The following is a 21220-nucleotide window of genomic DNA, read 5'->3' on the forward strand; positions in this document are numbered from 1 at the left end:
CAACTCAAAACCTGCAATCAGACATTTACATACTCAATATAAAGAGCCACATGGCAGTAAGTAACCAAAGACATAAAATATAGGCAAGACAAGCAGGAAGCAGCATTTGGTGAGTGTTATATATATATATATATATATATATATATATATATATATATATACACGAAAAAAATAGCAAAGCATGCAAAATAAACAAGCAGAAATACATACATATTAATAAAGGCAACCAGGCAAATGCATATAAGCATTTGACTCATAAAGAAAAGCATGCATCAGCGCATTAAACAGCATTAAATAGGTCATTATACATACATGCAGAGAACATGCAAGCAGTTTTTAAAGTGACAAAAGCAGCATATATTGAAAATGCAATAACATATAACATGGACTGCAGCAGAAGTCAGCAGTGTATGAGTGCCTGATACTGCTGGCAAATATCCTTTCAACTTAACTTGCTACATGTTGATTTCTCACCAAAATCACGTTTTATTTCAAAATATCTTCCTTTTACTTCACTCAAATGCTTGGAGAATGTGTCTGTTTCAAGCTCATTGCAGATGTCGCTCAATGTGGAACAAGAACTTTCAAACAATTCCCATGGAGAGCATTTCACTGAGACAGAGTACAGCTTTATTAAAGTCAAACTTCAGGCATGTCTGAACTCTTCAAACTCAACTTTAGAATGAAAAAAAGACAGAATCAATATTCTCAAATAAAAAGACAGTCATGTACAAAAAGAGTGTCGTCTCAACAGTCACACACATTTAGAAGCAGAATTGTACAGGCAAAAAGAGCACGCCACAGTAACATGATCCTATGCAAGTTCGATGCAAACTATTTACAGGTTTTTTAACAATATGCAGTATGCAGTAACACAGGTTGAACAGTAATCAACATGGTATTTTGTGTTCATCCACTTTTTCATTGAAGCAACACCAAGAGAGATAGATATGACCCCAGTTAGAGTTACTGTAAGTAAGTTTACTACGAGTAAGAAAGAGATGATGAGTGCTCACGGAGGTGAATCTCATTATTTATTTCAACACTATTTCTCCTTTGACAGCATGTCAGTCTGAAAACATGATGACAGTCGGCAACATTGCACAAAAACCAAAAGACATCACAGTGAAAATGAAACAAACCCTTCTACGAACAAGGGGAGGTGGTGGTCCATCCTAGGTTTAAGTGTGTACAAAAAATATTAATAATCATAAGAAAATTCCTGGACACTTAGAAAAAACCTCCTCAGGTGTATTAATGGTCACTTAAATGAGAACAAACATGCTGTCTCTCAAAGTAAACAAATGCGGGCACTACAATGACAACAAACTAACAAAATTTACATGTCAGATTTTTTTTAGGTGACAGAAATGATGCACACTGGGACACCTCCATGAGGCGTACGTAATACTGCTGCTGCTGACAAGGGCAGAAGAGGACAAACTGGCACAAAGTGATGCATGACCATGCAATCTGCAAGGTGCAAAACAAACAAAAAAAACAAACAAACAAACATGGAGGCTGTTTTGCATGATCTCTGTGCATCATAGTACGAGAAACACACATACTAAAAAAACATCTGCATTAAATCAGGCAGTTTAAGAGTCTCTAACAGAGCACAAAAGTGGAAATAACCAGTGCCTGGTGTTGGAAGTATGGGTCAGTCACCTCAAAGGGAAAGAAAATGAAAGGCTTTGAGTTCCAAAGTAAAAAAAAAAAGGGATTAGTCCGACCTTTTTCTAAAGCCACAAACACGAGTCAAGGACGTCTGCAGCCTGATGGTAAGACATGGATGTCACATTTAAAAAAAATAAACAAACAAAAAAAACAAATAAAAAAAGAGAATTCAAGTTTGGACACGCAGACCTTTCAAGAATCTAAGTGACATGTAAGTAAGTAAAAGTGCCTTTAAGATGCACCTACCCTGATACTGAACAAGTACTCGTCCTTTGATTGACAAAGCAAAAAATGCATCTCTAAATATGAAAAGTTTGGCAAATTTGGCAGAAGTTCAGTCTTTCAAAAGAGAATCCATGAAACAATTGCTAAAAAAACAGCTTCCTACCAGGACCGCTGATCACAGATAGGGCAGAAAAAAGGAGCTTGTAAATGCAGAAAAGTTAGAAGATGCTATTTGTGTAGAAAACAGTCATAATGTTGAGGGTTGTCAGGTGAAGTGCGTCTTTTAGGTTTTATTTATGTACTTTACTGTGGGGTACTTGCACAAATGTTATGAGGACACTTTGAACCTTCTGTGGAGAAACCATAAAGTGAAAGGATTCACATTTCTGTAAGATGTTCAGGATGTTCTCCTTTTTTCAAATATTAGACACAAATAAAAATTCCAGCAATTATGTCTGAAGTGTGTCACTTTTCCACTTTCAGTGGCTCCCTTTTTTCCCTTTCTTTTGTTTTCAACAAACATCTGCCAGTTTATGTTTAAACCCCAGAAAAGTAAGTAGTACAGCGGCATACATCAGTCCTGCCAGAAACTCTACGTTCAGGAAGGTTATAGGGCTCAATTTTGACTGAAAATGTTCTAAAGAGGAGTTTTGAAGGATGCAGGTTTGCAGACAGAGGTTTCTGTTAACAAGTTCACCCTCATTAATATAAAAGGAGTGAACAAATCAATAAATTACACAGTACAAATCAACAGCACCACAATCTACATCCACAAATGATGGTCTCACTACTTTAAGACAAAATCTGAACATTATACCCCTCCTGACTGTAGAATTTAAATACAAACTGTTTGATTGGACTTCACACATCTCAAATGGTTGTTTAAATAAACTGGTAGCTTTTCTATTTACTTCATGTATTTAAAAAGACCCCAAATGGGCTGAAATCATTTGGAAATATTGGCACTTTTTCAGTCTGAGTGCAGAAAACAAACAGTCATTTGACAGGGGTAGATTTACAAGCAAAAGGCCGAGGCATGTTCAGCAGATAAATGTCCTCCTGTGATGATTACTTGAGTCCAGAGTTAAAAAGAAAAAGCACTAAAACTGCTCTGAAACTGAAACTTTACATTCCTATATTTCACTGCTTCACACTGCTTTTAACACCAATTACAGTGAGTCACGATACAGGGCGATGAGCAGCGGCTGTCACCAAATGTGGAATCATCACACCAAATGTACAAAAACGAAAACTTATGCAATGACTAGATACAGATATATATATATATCATGTAAAACTCCCCGTGTTTTTTCTTTAAATAGTCTATTTCACTTACACCGTGGTGGAGAGGGAGACAAATTACTGCACTGGTGTTTGAAAAAGAAATTGGTATAAAATGTGGTGTAATAAATAGAAAAAATTTGGATTTGACAGATGAGAGATTTAGAAACACTGTACAGAAGTTTGTATTTATACATTATACTGGACTGGACTGTTGTTGAACCGTTACGTCTTTATATAAAAGCCCAGCTTGTCGCAGGTTCTTCAGGTGGAAAATGAAGACGCTCCTTTTCCTGGAGTCATTTGTATCAAGCAGGGCTGGCAGTCTATCCTACTTGTGCCCCACAAATAAAAATCCAAAATAAAACCACCCCAGCGTCAGGCCACTTTCCTCATAAAACAACCACCCAACCACACCCAGCAGAGTTTCTGAACTTGAGGAAAAAAGTTACAACACAGTTTAAATTCCGACGTTACTACAAGAAGAAGAGGTATCCATTTTGAAACACTTGTCTTATGTTCTTTTACTATACATTTGTGGAAATGTATGACCTAGCTAACGTGTAGCGACAAGCTGTGTAAAAGTGCTTTTCAGAAAAGTTTGGCAAAACGAAACATAAAAACAGAATAAAAAAATAAACAGAAAGCATCAAAGCGGTCACAGTACTCAAAACTCAAAATGAACTGCATGTGTGCAGCCGTTCTACAGACAGAACTGAACTGAACTGAACTTAAGGCGGATAGACAATACTTAAAGACAGCACCAGTGATCACTATTGAGCTTCTCGTCTATGATACAAACAACAAAAACTGCTCAGAGGAAATGTGAGAAAAGAAGTATACAGTAGGATGAAAATAAAAAAGGATCTGTTCTCGTTTAAAAAAGCGTTTTCTTCCTTCAGAGAGGCCAGGCCACGCCCCTCTGGATCGTTAAGTACTTTACAATATTATGAGCCAATTATGTACACAATGGTGAGTGAGACTGGCAATATGAAAGTCACAAGTACTTCTGTAATGTCATACCATTACACTATATACCATTATATTTCACCTTAATAGGACTATTTTCACAAGGAGGTCTGCGTAATGCTTTAACACCTAAACAAACAAACATAATACACCACTCACTGAGATGAAGTGAGAGAATCTGTCTGTAAACATTAACAAACATAGATACTGTATATAATTATATTCATCTATACCCATAAGTATATTAAAACCATGTTGAAGGAAAACTGGAATGTAGTGTGGTCCTGAAAAACAATTGCACTAAAACGCTCATTTCCTCCTGAAGAGATAAATACGATGACGGACCACGTCAGGAGTGATGATCTGCTGTAGAGGAGGAGAAAGGTTGGCTCGTCTTCACACAGCCTGTTGTGTGTGTGCGTGTGTGTGTGTGTGTGTGTGTGTGTGTGAGTGCGTGTGTGTGTGTGTGATGCTGACCACAGCATACAGCAGGTAAACACAGAGAGGAGCAGCGTGATGATGGTGGTGATGGAGAGATTCAGCTTCCCCGCTTCCTCCTCTTCCTCTTCTCTCCACTTATCTCGTCCAGTTCTACAAAGTGCCGGTTTCCGACGATGTGACAACACTTAAAATTTCCACAGCTGTAAAAAATACAAAAAGGGACAGAATGACGTGGGTGTCTGGGCCTTCAGTCGAGCTGCAGAGAGCAGTAGTGGTGTTTTATGGCCAGAGGAGGAGGGACGACGGCGCACAATGAAGCCTGGACACGACTCCATCACTTTGCTTTCACCACAAACAGCACCCAGGTGTTCATCGTCTCCTCTTTGAACAGGGTCCATCACATTGGTAAAAAGCACTGTATTCCCTTTTTTTGGTGCACTTCTTCAGATCAGAGGTGGATTCAGGCCGAGGAGACCAGTAGGAGCACAATTTACAGGGAATGAGGTATCGAGGGAGACGCAGCGTCACTCTGTGTCCGGGTGAGCTTGCTCAGGCTCCTCTTTGACCCTGACAGGGCTCAGAGCGGAGCGGCGCCGCTGGGTGGAGCCGGAGAAAGAGCCCAGGGGATCGTCAGGATTGTGACTGGTGCAGCAGGGGCGACCCTCGAGGGAGGAGGAGGTGAGTGCCCCTGACTCGTGATCCCGACAAAAAGAACGAGGACAGAAGTCACAGAGGGACGAGGCTGGGGAGCTGCAAACGCTGCAGCTGTGCCACGGACACTCCCAACGTCCTGCAGACAGCGACAGAGAGGAAGGAACAGAGTGAGTCCAAGTCTCTAAAGTGGTCTTAAAACAAACAAAACACCCCACATCGTGATTCATAATTTAACATTTTCAAAGACTTTTTCATGTCTGTAATTTTATGTTTCATCTCACTTTTCTTTTCCAAAATTAAACAGAGGGAAAAAAATCTTGCAAAATTAATCATGTCTGCACATCAACCAGTGAAAGAGAATCATTACACATTTTGTTTGTATCACAAACCATAGGTCTATTAACCCTCTGTTTCTAATGACACTAGTTCCTTTATAAGGATGCCAAATCGCCTTCTCCTAGCCTTTTGAAATATCAAATTCACCAATGTCACATTAGTACAAAGATCAGCTTTCATTTGAGGCTGTATTTTTTCCGTAGTAAATAACTGGATAAGATTGCCTTTAAGGCCACTGAAATTAATAATTATTTAAATAACACAAAGAAAGAAAAGGAACCCCTTCAACTGGATAACACTTCTTCCATAGTCTGTAGTCATGACTTGGTGTAGGCAACCTTTGGACTTGTATACTATCATTTAAACTTCAATCCTGTGGGCACTGGTTTCTGTGGATTTACACACATCTGAATGTTTGATTACCGTATGGTGGCTTGGTGAGGTTGAGACACAGCAGGTGGTACGCTTTCGGACAGTCCTTTCGATCACACATCACCAGCTCTCCTCCCTCTCCGCACCGAAAACAGAAGTATTCATGAGTGTGTTTTCCCTCCGGTCGCAGCTTCCGCTTCTTGGGCTTCAGCTTTGCGTTTCTGGCTTTCTCCTCTTTCTCCATCACCACAGCACTCTGGAGGAAACATTGAATACGGATTATAAAGTTAGACTTAAGCCTCTCAAAGGGAGTTCTGCCATCACTTACACACTGCACCCAAAGCAGTAAAGTATTAGTGATTAAAGGTGGAGAGATTTTACCTTACTGTTGTGTCTTTGTATATTACATTGCAACAACAGGTGCATAAATATGTCACCTTGAAAAGGCAGCATGTAAGCACCATCAGACTAATACTGGATTCATGGTGGTGAGATTAAAAAAAAGTCCTCACTGTTGGCTGCACCCCGAGGAATCCCGAGCAGTTGTCTGACCCACAGTGACAAGACGTTCTCCTGTTGCCCACACAGTGCAGGTTGTAGTTGAACGTCAGCTCTGTGCCTGCACAAACATCAAGAACAAAAATAAAATCAAAACATCGTCTTCTCGAGTACGTGTATTTGCAGAATGGGTCATGTAAGCATATGTCTCAAGCTTTGGTGTGAACTCACCAGCTTCGATATCACAGAGGGTGAAAAGTCCTATGCGAACGTCTCCATTTACTGTCCACTTTTGCGTTTCACAGTTTGGGCTGCAGCTGTGGTTCATAAAACGAGCTGAATTTCCTTTAGGCCCGGCGTCAATCACACGATCCTACAAGATAAAAACAGAAAACAAGACAACACGGTTTAAGAAAAGCTTGGAAGATGGTTCTCCTCTGAAAAAGTGCCATCACTCATGTTACCTTGGTGAGTGTGAGCATGTAGAAGTTGGTCACATGGTTTTCATGGGCACGTTTGATTCGCTGCTGGCACTCCTCTGAGTCGATCACCTCTCCCACGTACTCCATCACAAAGTCACCCTGAAGGAAACAACAGAAGCCCATCACATAGGTTCAGACATCATTCAGACTGCCGAAAATGTAAATATATTTACCCTACACCCTTCATATTTATATAAAGGGTGGTTGATACAAACTTTATAATTTGGCAGGTTATGTTTTAAAATTTGATTTAATTCACAGTTGAGTTGAAAGTAAACACATGAGAATAACCCTGACACATTATTATAGATGACAAGACTGATCATTAATGTCAGCACCCACCTTCCTGAGAGCCTGGTTGGTCCTGAGGCCCCAGCCCCGACCCTCTGTCTTCATCACCTCTGACTCTGCGTACAGCCGCTTGGAGAAACACTGATTCTCACAGCCATCTCCTGCAGGACACACCTGAAAAAAAAGACAAGAAAAATCTGAAGTTAAGTCTGTTTCAAATGATGTTAACAAACAATAAAAAACAAAGCTTGGATAAGCACACAGACCTGTGGATGACACTCGTACTGCAGCATGCGGTTCAGACACTGAGAATGGAGACCGCAGGGATGCTCGTCTGTGGGTCTACAGTTGCATCGTGGGATTTCCGATAGGTCAGCTACATGCACTTGGACTTTCCCCACAGGTTTGTTGGACTGATACAGAAAACAGTTACAGTCAAAACACGGAAGAGAGCTCATTTTACTTATATTTGTGACTTTTGAATGAGATTTGATTATGATTTTTTTTTACCTTGATGAATTTGTATGGTGGAGGTTTGCGAGAGTTGCGTTCTTGCTCCAAAGCTTCCCTGCTCTCTCTCTGTGCCTTGAGCTCCTGAAACCGCCGAGCTGCTTCTTCCAGAGCTGAAAACACCGAATCACGTCACACATTCAGCCTCTTACAGCTTTAATACATGATTTCTCCTGTTGTGCATTTTTTTTTAGGAGAGAAATTACCCTTCTTAAAGGTTTTGTTGATGTTAATTTGACCCGTGACAAAGTTCTTATCGTTCTCCACGTAGGGGAAGACGCGGCCTTGGTTGATCCAGTAGTAGTCGTGGGAGCCAAAGAAGAAGACAGGGAAGTCACCAACATCATGGCGAAGGCTCTGAATGTTGGATGGCACCAAGCGAGGGTTACAGATCTCAGCCGGCCACCATCTGCAAGAAAACATTGATGAAGAGAAGAATGAGGAAGAAATTGGTCAAACAAAATCAATATACAGATTATTGAATGTTTTAAAACCCTGAAGTAGTGTCACTTTAAACAAAGTCTATCATTTGTTCACTCTCCAACTGTCCGAAATGCAACATAATGTGATGATTCTTTGGTGCTGTAGTGGCCAAATAAAAATCATCTGAATGTTTAAAGGTAAATGCCCTTCAAACTAAGAGTTGCACACCTTTTAACAGTTCATAATCTCTGTTGCTTCATACCTGTAATTTCCCAGCTTGACCCAGACAATCTGTTTGTAGTGAGGTTTCTTCCCTGCCCTGCAGTCACTGCAGGACCACGCCCCCTCCGGCATCTCCATCTCCAGACACTCCGGGTGGAAGGACGCCGGGCAGGAGTCGCAGCACAGCAACTTGCCTCCTACATTTGTGTGGATGTTCATATGTGTGGTTATGTTGTGTGTGTGTGTGTGTGTGTGTGTGTGTGTGTGTGTGTGTGTGTGTGTGTGTGTGTGTGTGTGTGTGTGTGTGTGTGTGTGAGTGTGTGTGTGTTTGTGTTTGTGTGTGTGTGTTTTTGAGTATTATGTGTGCATGCATTGTGAGAAATTGGTATGCAAAGAGAGGAGGAGTGTATGATTAGGTGATGCTCCTTAAAACCTGGACAAACTCTGAATCTCATTTGCAGACAAGCCTAAAAAAATATTTGAGAGCCTAAAGAACAAAAACAGCATCAACACATGTTTTAGCACCTGGTGTGATGTGAAATAGTGTCCTTAAAGAGAAACCCCTATTTTAATTATGTCTAGATGTTATTTTAGAAAAGTAAAAGAGCTTTCTACTTGAATAAAGGCTGCTGCAATACAGTTTTAAAAATACTTTTAAAGGTTTAAACACCCCATCATGGAGGTCTCAGGTCAGTTACTACTTATATTGCAGCAGCAGCATGTCTGACAATCAGATTCAGAGCCCTGCACCCAGACCAGTCTAAGGGAAATACATGCGGCAGCACGGGAATAAATCAGCCAGCAGGTTAACAATGAATCAGGGTTATTTTCAAATTAACTGTGGGCAAAAAAAAAAAAGCAGACATGCAGTCCTGTTGGTAAAGCAAACTTTACTCATCACACATACTGCATCCTGCACAGACCAGCTTGTATGGAATCATCTGTTTAAAGAGTTCTGTCTTTCTTTTAAAAGTTATCTCCCCATTCTTGCACTTAGGGAACTTAAATGTGCCCAAATCTCATTCTGATTAGGATTTTATTCCATCCAAGGCAGGTCAAAGCTAGAGAGAAACATGGGGTGAGCCAAAATATTCATTTCATTTGAAAAATTCCAGTCAAAAAGGAAAATTAAAAAGTTGCAGTCAGCATAAAAGAAGTGAGACTGGACAAAGCCTTTCAAATAAAACAAAACAAGCCCAGAGTGCTGAAGCAGAGAAGCAGTGAGCCTTCAGCAGCGATAAGCTCCAAACACCAGACAGAACCTGAGAGCATCCTGCATCAGGGCATCGCACTGAAGTTTGAGGACCAATTATATTTACCCACAGACTCAGTCTTACCAGTTTGATATTAAAAGAACTTCACTTTTTTTAAATCCAGCCATAAATACCCAGATTGCATGTTCAAGACATCATGAATCAGTCTGACAATGGGCCTCGGGCAAAAACCACAGATTTAATCTCAAAGCGTTCAGACTTTTCAGAGACGCATGGTCCCTATTTTTGTTTTTTGATGTAAGATTAACAGGAGGAACAGCTAGAGCTGGAGTTATCAGGAATCTGTAGTCTACGACGTCTTCCAGCAGATGGATTACCTCCATACAGTCGAATATTTTGCTACCCCTACTTGCTGTGACATAATGTCTGAAAAAAGGCAGATTTACATTCAGTTCAATTCAGTTTAGTAAATCTGTCTTACTTCGTTTTGGACACTACACTGTTTTTGAATGAGGCCCATTGTTTTCTGTTAATGTGTTAGGGAACTTTGCTGAGGTTACTTTGCGCCACTCTGCGTTAGAATTAACTGCAGCTTTAACCAGTTAATTGACACTGCACCTCAAGGCTTTGAAATGAAAGATGCGTAAACAACAAAAAAAGGGAAACTGATTCAAAAAGGGAGCAGGCACAACACAAACACAGACCAGTGGGACAAAGGAGAAGAGAAAAACTGTTCAATTACCTTTCCCAACATTCTTTTTGGTAGCTGACGAAGGAGAGGGAATCATAGGTAATTTCAACTCAGCACGATTTGACTCAGTCAGAAGGTAGTGGGACTTATAGGCATATGAACTTAATATGGTGTCAGTAAGGTCTTGCACTAACAGCCCTACACAAGACACACAGGAAGAGACGGGGGTGAGCCGCAGTCAAACTCCAAATTACCCAAAAACTTACAAAAAGAGAAAGAACAAACGCATGCGCTCCGTCTCTCTCACACATACGCACACACACAGAAGAAACAAGTAAAACAAAGTTTGTCCCAACACGGGCCAACAAGGGCACTTTACCTTTTCTTAAAACAGGTAAAACATCAGATTTAAGTGTGGTAAAAAAAAATCACACCCATCCAGTGTTGACCAAGGAGTTTAACAGCCCCAGTCTTCACAGGGTTTCAATGGATGTCAAAGCATATTTTACAGCACCATCATCCTCCAACAAGTACACTCAACATGAAACATGTAATCTTAAACTTTAGATAACTGAATCATAAAGGATTTAATAAAATGTAAAAGCAGTTTAAATAAGATGAAAATCTACTATCACGGAAGCTGATTAGGGCCTCTACAGGAGACAATGTGAACTGTGAGAATGAAAAATGATCTTGTTGTTTTGAAGTAAGCCAGTGGAAGCCTAATCATCAAGTGTGGTGAAATTAACAACTTCCTCTCTGCAGGAAGGGAAGAGAATAAGTGTTATCACGGTGAAAGCTCACCTCGGGCACACAGGAAGCACCAGCCCACGTTGACAGGGGAACTGAGGAGGCCGTTCCGCTTGGCGCTGCCATGGCTGCTGCAGATCATAATGTGGTGGGTGAGGGCGACGCTGCCCGCGGCCACGCAGCTGTCCCCCGTGTGATAGGCCAGCGGACAGCGGATACAACGCATCAAACGACCTGGTGAAAGGAGAGGGAGACCAACTCAGAAATGACCTTTTACACTCAGTGGGAACTTGACAAGTTTTTGAGGGCTGCCCTCTTCGTCACAAGTCTTGTAGCTGCGACAGAGAACAGCGCGCACAGAGCTCCTCTGTCATTGCAGGGTTTTATAATGAATTAGGTCAAATTCCTTTATGGTTTCCAGCTGTAATTAAAGGAACTCAGGAGGGAAAAATAAGACAACTTTGTTCTTTTTAGGCTGCTGAGAGAATCAAGATTTCTTTCATCTTTGTCCTAAATACAGTTTGACATTGAACACTCACACTTGATGTTTTGGGTCATTGCTGGGCCAAGGACGTAAAAGATAAATGTGGAAAGCTGAGGAGTATTATTTAAGACAAGACCCTGAGGAGTATGGAGAAAGAATAAGAAAACTAAAACTTTGTTGAAAAACTCTGCATCTCTTTCTCCTTTTCACTGCTGCAGCAGGATGAAGGAGACGCACCAACATCTCAGAAATTTTGCACTAATGTGGTAATTCCTATTAACCCTCAAATGTCTTTAAATTCTATTTTCCCCCAATCTACAATCAAATTAAGTTTGAGGTGGGATTGGCTGCTCTTGGCATGACTGTGCCACCAAAAATGCTGCAGAAAATGCAGCACAGGCTAAAAGCTTCACTCCTTTTGGTCAATCTTCTGTTTCTCATTTGAAAGAAAAGACATTTTGTCTTTTATTTGAAACTCTCTCTTTTATTTTCCAATTGGAAAGTTCAGTCTTGGCCCTTTTCTTCCACATATAAGAGCTTTTTTTATTGCTTTTGCTTATCAACATCAGTTTGAAGTCAAATGCAATGAGAGAGGAAGTGTCATTTCTCATATTTTCACATTTTGCTGATGCAGCACAATCTCGTTGCCACACAACTTCCACTACACACTCAAACAGGAAATCTCAAAGCTGAAAAACATAGATGCAGGTTTACCTTTGCTCGCTCGTTGCAAGTCTCTCTCTAGGCAGCAGGTAGAGCAGCTGTGCTGAGGGCAGCAGAAAACTCCCCCTGCGCTGCTGGTGGTTCCTGGGAGTTTCCGGACACAGTCCTCGTGATAGTAGCAACCACATCCAGAGACAGAGCAACGCGTCACTTCCCCGCCTGCTGTTTTACAGCTAAAACAGAGGTGACTGCCTGTAAAAGGAAAGACAGGGTTGGTGCTAAAAAGAGAGAAACATCATGGATGTGACAGTGAAGCTGTGTTACAACTCGCTCACCGTTTCTACATTCCACGCAGATGTATCTGCCTTCAGGGAGAGACGAAAGGCCGAGACACTCCAGGTGAAACTGTCTGCTACAGTCACCTTCACACACCACTAAACCCTCTCCATAGGCCTCACAGATCTAAACAACAACACACACACACAGAGTTAGAGTATCATATGCGCTTCAAACAGTTAAAGACTGTGAAGCTTTCATCAGGAGGAGGCTGACCTGGCAGACAGTGTCTCTCTTGTTGGTGCTGCTGTCCTGACGTGACAAACCAGAGTCCACAGACTGGGTGTCTGAAGCATCTGCATCTGCTGCTGCTGGACTATCCAGACTCTTCCCAAACAAACCCTGAGGGAGCGAAGAAAGAGTGAGCGTGAAGATCTGTTTCCAGCTTGCAGACCCTGCTAGAGTGAGCTAACTGCTGACGTTTTCAAATGTCTTCTGCTCCGAAACTTTATTGTGGATGTTGCAGTTCAGGGGGTTCAAAGATGATTGAAAAGCAAATAATGTCACATAACATCTGTAAACTTAAATATCATTAGCAAGATTGAAATAATGGATGTGATAAGGTTATAATAAGATGAGTAAGATTCGTTCAAAAAGGCTAAATAAGATGAATTCGCAAAAGCTTGTCTCACAAATTTTGCACTACCTGATGCATACATTAAATGCTCTGACTTTGCAAGAGAAATGTGCATTATCTTTCATTAGCATGTGTTCAGTTCCCACCTGTGGGTCATTGAGGCCTCTTGAGTCTGAATCCGAGGTGTCTCTGTACTGAGAGGAGGCCATCTCTACATCTGTCGATGCTCTGCTTCTCTTCTTCAGAGGCTTGCAGGCATCTGAGATCTCGCTGGCTCCTGAACGATCAGACGACAGATCGTGACATTGGGAAACTTCAGTGTTTTATGAGCAGAAGGAGAAGCAACATGGAGGTTTAAATGAGATCTGAAAGAGGCATCACCCACCTTTCTGTGAACCTGTTCTCAGAGTGGTCTCAGGAGCCATCTCAGCCTGCGAGGAGATAAAATATGCAAGTTAAAGCCATCAAAGCTGTGATTTTGATTAAGGTTAGTGTTTTATCTCTTTGGTTTTTGGTGTAACAAAAAGGAGTTACATAGTGAAGACTGATACCTGTTCCTTTTTGGTTTTCTTCTTAGGTACAGGATCGCTGCCTCTCTCTGACTCAGACCTGCTCCTGGCTGACCGCCGCTGCAGTTTCCTCTCCTGAGAACCTGAAAACACATAAAAAGTATTGAGCTGCATCTCTCACAGACTTTACACCTCAAATATTCATTAAACAAGAAACAAAGCCCGCATGTCTGTGTTTCACTCACTGTGTGGACTGCTGTGGTGTGATCCAGGAGAAGATGTCTGCTGCATCCCTCCCTCCTCGCTCCTCCGACTGGCAGGGGAGCCTCTCCTCTCCTCCCCCTCTTCCTCCCCCTCATCCCCATCTTCATCTTCTTCAGGGCTGGGTTCAGGTTTTGCTCTGTCCTGTTGGAAGACTTAACATTTAAAACATCTGTGACAGGATAACCCTGCATGCGTTTTTCTGTCTGAGTTACACAAACCTCAGGTGAGCAGTATCCCAGGTCGGGCTGCCGGGCCTCTCGCTCTACCCTCTCCTCTGCCTCTTCCTCTTTGTCTTTTTTCGGAGATGGGGCAGCTTTTTTCTGCAGCAGTGGCCAGTCACATTTTGTGATTTCCACATTCAGCCTCTTCATGGTGATGGAGAGAGGCAGCAGCTTTCTAGCAGCCGCTGTTTTCCACGCCCTGACTGGAGGCGGTGAGTCCTGCCGTGTTCGGGCCTCGTTACCAGAGTTCTGCTTTGGGGAGCAGGTCTTGCGCTGGTCTCCCCTCTGGTTCTTCTCTTCATTAGAGGCCTGGGAGTGTGTGCTGTCATCTGTGTTTGAAACACTACACTGTCTGCGTGGCAGCTGCCTACGTGGCGGCTGCTCTCTGTCCGGTGACTTCACTACTCTGTCTTCTCTCTTACTGACTGAGCCACTGGAGCGCCGGCTTCGTTTCTCAGCTCTGATGTTCGGTTTCTTGCTGGGTGGGGCTTCGGCAGGCTCAGGGTCAACATAGATAAAGGTGTAGTTGTCGATTCGCTCCTGCCGAGTCATTACAAAGGCGTCCTCTGCGTGGCCTACACCCACTTCCCACTGAGACCGCTCCCGCTGAGGAATAGGCTTCAGGAGCTGCAGAAAGACATATTTATGAATATAAAAACCAACACCTCCCTATATGAGCTTTGATTATCAACAAAACCCATGTTACAAAAGGAATAAAACAATTGATATTTACTTATTCAAGTATTTACGACAGCTTCCATGATGCTTTTTTAAAAAAAGCAAGGCTCCACAATGCAGAAAGAATACATGAACTTCTGTGGGAACTAATTAATCAAATAAAAAGTCATAACCTTTGACTCCACTCAATTTAAAACAGAAACAGAGATCATTTGTTCCCACATAGCCAAAAGTAATATTCCCTGCAGCCATTGAACACAGTCCATTACGCAGGTTAGCTAGCAATCACGTCTGCCATTATGCTGCCTAACCTTCCAGCACCACGAAATGTGACACCAATTAATATGAGCGTAGTTGAGAGTGGGTAGTGTTTCATATGAACCGCTAAATGGTTTACTATGCCCACACTTGAATCTAAATCTTCGAATTAGAGCACAACCCCTGGATACATTCATACTCACTTTGCTTTTCTCTACAGGGTTGGTTGCCCTGCGCAGAGTCTCAGCCTGCAGCTCGTCAAACTGTTTCTTCCCCTGGTAGATGACGATCCTCTTCTCATGGATCCACGCCCGCTCAGCCACACTGCCAAAGAACTGGACGTGATACTCCCTGTGACCTGCAGTCCCGCAGAGAAATGGAAACAAGTTTTTTTTTTTTTTTTCTCACTTCCTCTGACATTGTTAAAACTTGCAATAAAATGAAATCAGTGAGTGTGTGAGATTCGGGGGGTGATTTTCTGAAAGTGTTCGTACCTCGTGTGTTGATGCGAGTGTGGACCTTCATCTGTGGGTCTGAAGAGACCATGCAGGGCCACCAAGGGTACGTGCCGACCTTGGACCACACAAGATCTCCTATCACAAACTCCTTACAGAAGCCCGTCTCCTGGATCACTGATGGATGATGGACCTTAGGAGCCTGAACATGAATGAGTCAATTTTTACTATGATCTGAGATATTTGTGTGCAGAGAATTCAAACTGTGGTTGAAAAGAGAGGAACCGTCATGCTCTTGCCTTGGGCGTCTTTGGTTCAGTTTTGATGACTGTCTTCTGAGGCTTCTCTGTCTGGACCGGGGGTGTTTCTGCTGGTTGGGGCTGGATGTGGATGTCCTCCGTCGGCCCCGTGGTACCTGTCTGTGTTTGGCTCAGGTCCAACTTCTGTTCCTGGACCTGCAGCTGCAGTCTCGCACTCTTTTTCCTCTTCTCCTTCTTCCTCTCATGTCTGCGCTGCATCTGAGTGGCCTCATTCTTCTGAGACTCCTTCTGAAGATTAAAAGAGAAAAAGTTCCCTGATGTCTTTTTTTTTCTATGTTATTTTCCTTTCTTATTTTTTGTACTGTGGCTCAAAATGGATCTGTTGACTACTGAAATCAAATCTTCCTTTGACATCCACCTTTTAACGCTGATGAATCGATGATAAAAAGATAAAAAAAAAAGATACTCAGACTCGGGATGAATTTTAATTGGGCAAATAATCCTTTTTAGTGTGTGATCCAGTTTTTCTGTGGCTCAGTAAACAGCATTGTAATCTTATGTAAGATATGCTGTTATATGTATGTGGAGCAGAAAATTAATGATCAAACATGTTATTTTCAAGGGAAAAGACAAGAAATGCTTCATCTAGCCTCTAAAAACCCTACTTTTCATTTCATTATATGATAGTTAATAATTACATCCAGAAAACTTAACAACACCTTAATTTAAATCTGTAATTTTCACCAAAATGCAGCACTTGTTAGGTCAAAAATAAAATCAATCAAAAGAGGATGTGTGTGCTGCTGAACCATTACTTTCTAACAAATGTCAAATTTGTGTATTCAGAGTTTACTTGAAAGAATTAGCTTATTCATCTTACTTTTTTAACAGCAGTATGAATAAACACTTTTATTTACCAGAAAAAAAAATTCACAAGATGCTGTGCTTTGAAACCAGGGAAACAAGTTTGGTTGAAGCCTTTGTTTGGTTAAATTTAGTCTTATGTCACAAGTTTTGTAATCCACTCAAGGATCTCCTTCAGGCGGATCTTTGTTTAGCTGCAAGCATCAATAAAAATTTACAAAGAAAATATTCTAATTTCTATGAAATATATAAGAGAAGTTATTAGTTCAAGTCTCTGAATGTTGCAGGAAGGGCAAAATAAAACCAAGTGACCTATGGTCACATAGATGAGAAACCTGGAATAGGGTTACATAACAAACATCTAGCTTAAAGACAGAAGGCCACATGTAAAGAATTTGGTGCCATGTAAAAAATGTTGAAAAGTCCTCATACTAGAGAGGCGTGATCTAAAGTAATATTAATCATCTCTGATAATTATCTGATAATCCTCTCATAGGAGCAAATGCATTTGAGTAATTGAAGAAAAAAAACTCTTAAACAAATACTGTCAAAAAAACTGATTCTGCTCATAAATGAAGAGAATTTTTGAAAATGCAAAGAGACGTAGTAGGAATTTTGTAGGGCACAACCTAGTGATTCAGACAGTGAATTCATGTCGTGTGTTTGTGTGTGTGTGGTGTGTAACGCGTTATGCATGCATCACCTGCAGTTCTTGCAGCAGGTCTCCACACAGTGCAGATTCAAACAGCTCCTTTCCATTTTGATACGTCTTTATAATCTTCAGCTTGATCTCTGGGGAGCTGGTTTTCTTCAGGACCCCACCTGGGGTGATGGACGGGGCGAGGGTGGGCTGAGACGAGGGGGTACTGTCCACAAGTGAGGGGGGAGGACTGGAGGAAGGCAGGTGCAGTGGAGGAGGAGGGGGGAGTGTGTGGGTCATGATGTGAGGCGTCTGAGCGAGGTGGTGCTGGGGGGGCAGTGGCGGAGGAGGAGGACTCTGTGGGTGCGAGTGAGTTTGTATATGAGGGGGATTTGAGTGGAAGTGGTGTGCGTGGTGGTGATGAGGGTGGTGATGGTGGTGGTGGTGGAGGTGTGGGTGATGTGTGGGCAGAGGGGGGGATGCAGGAGACAAAGGTCTCTCCTGGAGACCTGGGCCTCTCAGGACTGTCGCCTCTCCTGGCAGGAGGCCGTGCTCCGCGTAGCTCCGTATTGCCCCATAGCCGTTAGCCGAGCCATTGGGGAACTGCGAGTACATGGAGAACTTTGCTTGCGGCTCATACATGCCCAGCCCCGGTGGGTAACCGTTGGAGACATGTGACATGTCCTCCGAGGCCGATGGCGGGTAGGAAAACTCTGCATCGAGGGCAGCATCATAGGAGGGTCCTCCATCCTCTCCCGGGTCACTGCCGGTGTCACAGGTGCCTTCCTGTCTGATGTTGGCTGAGTCAATGAGCTGAGGGGGTTGCTGAATTGTATTTCCCATGATCCCTTGCATGAAAGAGAAGGAGAAATCCATTGTTGGGCTCCTGCATCCTTAACTGTCTTTTTCTTTGACTGGACCTACAGACAGAGATAAATGCATTTTAATGAGACACTGGTAGGCAGTCATATCACGTAAATACTTTTCTTATTCATACTACTGGAAACCCCAGGCTGAAGGGGTCATAAAACTTTCTGCATGACCCTTATTGACCATCAAAAATGTCTTCACTTTGCGTAGTGCATGCACTTTCTGTGTTACAGATGGGTGAGGTGTATGCTGAAAGCTAGGATTTGTACATTCATTGCACTTCTACTAAAAAGCCCTGAAACTTACTTGTGATTACATATATTTGATTACACATCAACTCGTTATGGAATATTGAAAATGCTGTAATGACCTGGAATAATGAGACTTGATTTAAAAACAGAACCACGACACAAGAGCATCTTGTGGCCTCTAGTTCTATAGCATGTGCACATCGGATTTCCTTGCAATTCTGTCCACAACAGCAGTGCTTGATAGTTAAAAAAAACAGACTAATAATAAGAAAATGTCAGTCTTTCAAAAATCTAACACCTACTCTGACAGTTAAATTGAATATTGCACTTTAGTGTTTCATATTTGCAAACAACTTTTCACACATGGGACACAAATTAACTGCCAGCCATGGAAATGATGAGTCCCACACCTTGCCTGGCAGATACTTCCAAACTTGGAAATATTTTCTGATACAAAGCTTGAAACTGGGTATCATTAGCTGCTCTTCTGTACTCATCAGTTTAACAGTTAAGATTAACAATTTTGACAGTTTAGATAGCATTTCAAGCAAAATGCATGCATTTTCTGGTTCCTGCATGTTAAAAATTAAAATACACTAGTGCATTTATTTTTGTCTTCTGTGATATCAAACTGACTTTATTTTGGGTTTTGGACAATTTAGATCACACATTTTGATTGTGTTCTTCTTTTCCACAATTCAAAACTGTGATTGAATTGGATATATGATGAAATAATATAACAATTAGTCCCCCAAATGTGACTAGATATTGAAACTGGACATTCATGGTATGAAAAAATGCTTAAAATAGAAGAACAAATTGCAGACCAATCGACCCTCATTTATCTTGAACTAAACCTCAGAACAAATTCCTGCTATAAATCTCTGAATGAGACAATAATTCATCATTGTGGTGGGTCCCAATCTATAATTTTCAGCGTTTTCAACAAAACATACACATGGTGGCCTGCTCTCAAAAACAAAACAAAGACCACAGCTGCCAGAGTGTGGTTTGACCTCTTTTAACTTTTAATGCTTTTAATATCCATAATGATTAATTGATTCAACTGAAAGAGGTTTGTAGCGCAGGAGAAAGTGCCCTGGTTATGTTTAATGTGTGAACAGGCAGCATTGGCACAGGTTGATAACGGTGATGTAAACATCCATAAAGGTGTCAACTAACGGTCACTAGCTGTTCTGATCGACTCATGCCGTTATTTTAGTGTATGTTTATATCTTATGGTGTTAACACTGAACTCTATAAAAGGACAAGTGTATGGTTATATTTAAATATCGTCTGCGCAGACAAAAATGTTTCACTGAATGGTGTTCTAGCTTTCTGCGATGTTAGCTCAATAAGCTACCTGGCATGAAAGGGAAATGTCCCGAAAAGACGTGGACCCTTGTAACCGTTACAATTTTAACACGGCACGAGGACTCAGCCGTTGGTCTTTTGGCTCACACGACCAACCGTTAACACTTATAGTTCAAACATTAAAGAGCATCACACATGGAAGGAGATGAAAGGGGAAGCTAATGCTAACTAGGCTAACATTCCTTTGCCAATATGGCTGCCTTTGCCCCTTTAAATCAAATTGTCTGGCGTGATTATACCTCCATCACGGGCGTTTTGGAGAAAAATGTGCCTGAAACTGAGCTAGCTTCAGCTAAAAGCGAACCGTGCGGGGACAAGAGGAGGAGGGGGTACAACAACATGCATCTACCGCGGCAATGGCAAACACGCTTATCGCTAAAGAGGGAGAGCAAAGGAGCAGCACAGATTTTAATGCCGAGTCGAGAGATGCAGGGGGATTATAACATAAAAAATGTCAATACCTTCAGCGTGTCCCATTCTAAACACATACACCAACCAGCAGCGTTTCCTCGTTTAATGTATAAGAAGTAAAATTAAAAAAAATATCCTGTAATGTAGATAAAGCGCAGGCCTTTTCCTTTTCGTTTTAACGCAATTCTCAACAGAGAGGAGGGGGGTGTTACGCTATCTGGTCGCTGCCCAATCCCAAAGCTTGGCTCTTCCTCAGTGTAGGGGCTGGAGCATTTAGAGAAAACCCTGCTAACGTTACACACTGATATTTCCAATTGTCGACCCCCTCCTGTATGCTGTCTTCTTAATAATAGTCTCTGGCTCCCTCTTCCTTTGGTCTAACAAAAGCGCCTTGCTTTTTTGGTATCAGGCCTGCACAGTCTGATTTCAACTAAGCACAAAATCATAGATATCCGGACCAGTGGCTATTATTATGAGCACATCTGGAGTAAACCCTATCACCTCTGATATGATTTACTGTAACATTCAAGAGTGCGTGTATGTAAAATCAAAAGGAGAAGGCCAGACGGCAGCTGTAAATAGTCACACCTACATATAAGTGAACAGGAAATTCATGAGTGTCATTTGACAAAGGGACACATTAGCATGTACATTTTTTCCCTAAAAGAAATATTGTGCTGAAACTGTGGTGGTGCTTTCAAATGAATTTAGCAAACAGCCCTAAATAACTGTTTTGATTTTTTTTCCATCCTAACCAGCGCGATGCAGATGCTGTAGTGACGTTTGCATCAGCGTCTCTGATTGGCTTTTATACGCCTTCTCGCCTGATCTGTGAGTTAGGCCAAGAGAAAAACGAAAAAGACGTCCCACTCCGCCCGTTTTTTTCCGGTACAGAATTTTGTTGTAGTTAAGGCCGTTCAGAGGGTACTGCAGTTTAAATCAGCTAATGACACATTGATCAGCATTGGTGAAAAATTCTCTTTAGTCATCTTAGTGAAACTAACAAGGCCTGAAAATTATATATACTTAGATACATATTCATACTATTGGAAATGCCTCGTAATTTACC

At 41.8% G+C, this 21220-nt stretch overlaps 1 protein-coding gene across 3 annotated transcripts; it reads right to left on the bottom strand.

Moving 5' to 3' along the window:
* Window positions 1-626: 626 nt before the first annotated feature.
* On the bottom strand, window positions 627-20419 carry nsd3 (nuclear receptor binding SET domain protein 3). 3 transcript variants are annotated; one of them, XM_074671026.1, is made up of 25 exons: window positions 20202-20419; window positions 17309-18165; window positions 15781-16029; window positions 15521-15683; window positions 15230-15384; window positions 14088-14717; window positions 13851-14010; window positions 13648-13748; window positions 13482-13527; window positions 13243-13373; window positions 12736-12861; window positions 12519-12645; window positions 12235-12435; window positions 11091-11270; window positions 10338-10484; window positions 8422-8578; window positions 7943-8145; window positions 7737-7849; window positions 7493-7639; window positions 7278-7400; window positions 6918-7034; window positions 6685-6826; window positions 6468-6574; window positions 6007-6211; window positions 627-5383 (listed from the first exon to the last, which is right to left on the bottom strand). In XM_074671026.1, exons 2-25 carry the CDS (start codon window positions 18119-18121, stop codon window positions 5118-5120), a joined length of 4809 nt encoding a protein of 1602 aa, XP_074527127.1. In that variant the 5' UTR covers window positions 18122-18165; window positions 20202-20419; the 3' UTR covers window positions 627-5117. The 3 variants fall into 3 exon arrangements, with proteins under 3 accessions (XP_074527127.1, XP_074527128.1, XP_074527129.1); XM_074671027.1 differs by having other exon boundaries at window positions 10338-10361; window positions 20202-20418; XM_074671028.1 differs by lacking the exon at window positions 10338-10484.
* Between the last annotated feature and the right edge of the window lie 801 nt (window positions 20420-21220).

Source organism: Halichoeres trimaculatus, unplaced genomic scaffold (assembly GCF_033239565.1).
Source record: "Halichoeres trimaculatus isolate MK-OKI-2021-1 unplaced genomic scaffold, fHalTri1.1 fHalTri1_scaffold_5, whole genome shotgun sequence".
NCBI lineage: Eukaryota > Metazoa > Chordata > Actinopteri > Labriformes > Labridae > Halichoeres > Halichoeres trimaculatus.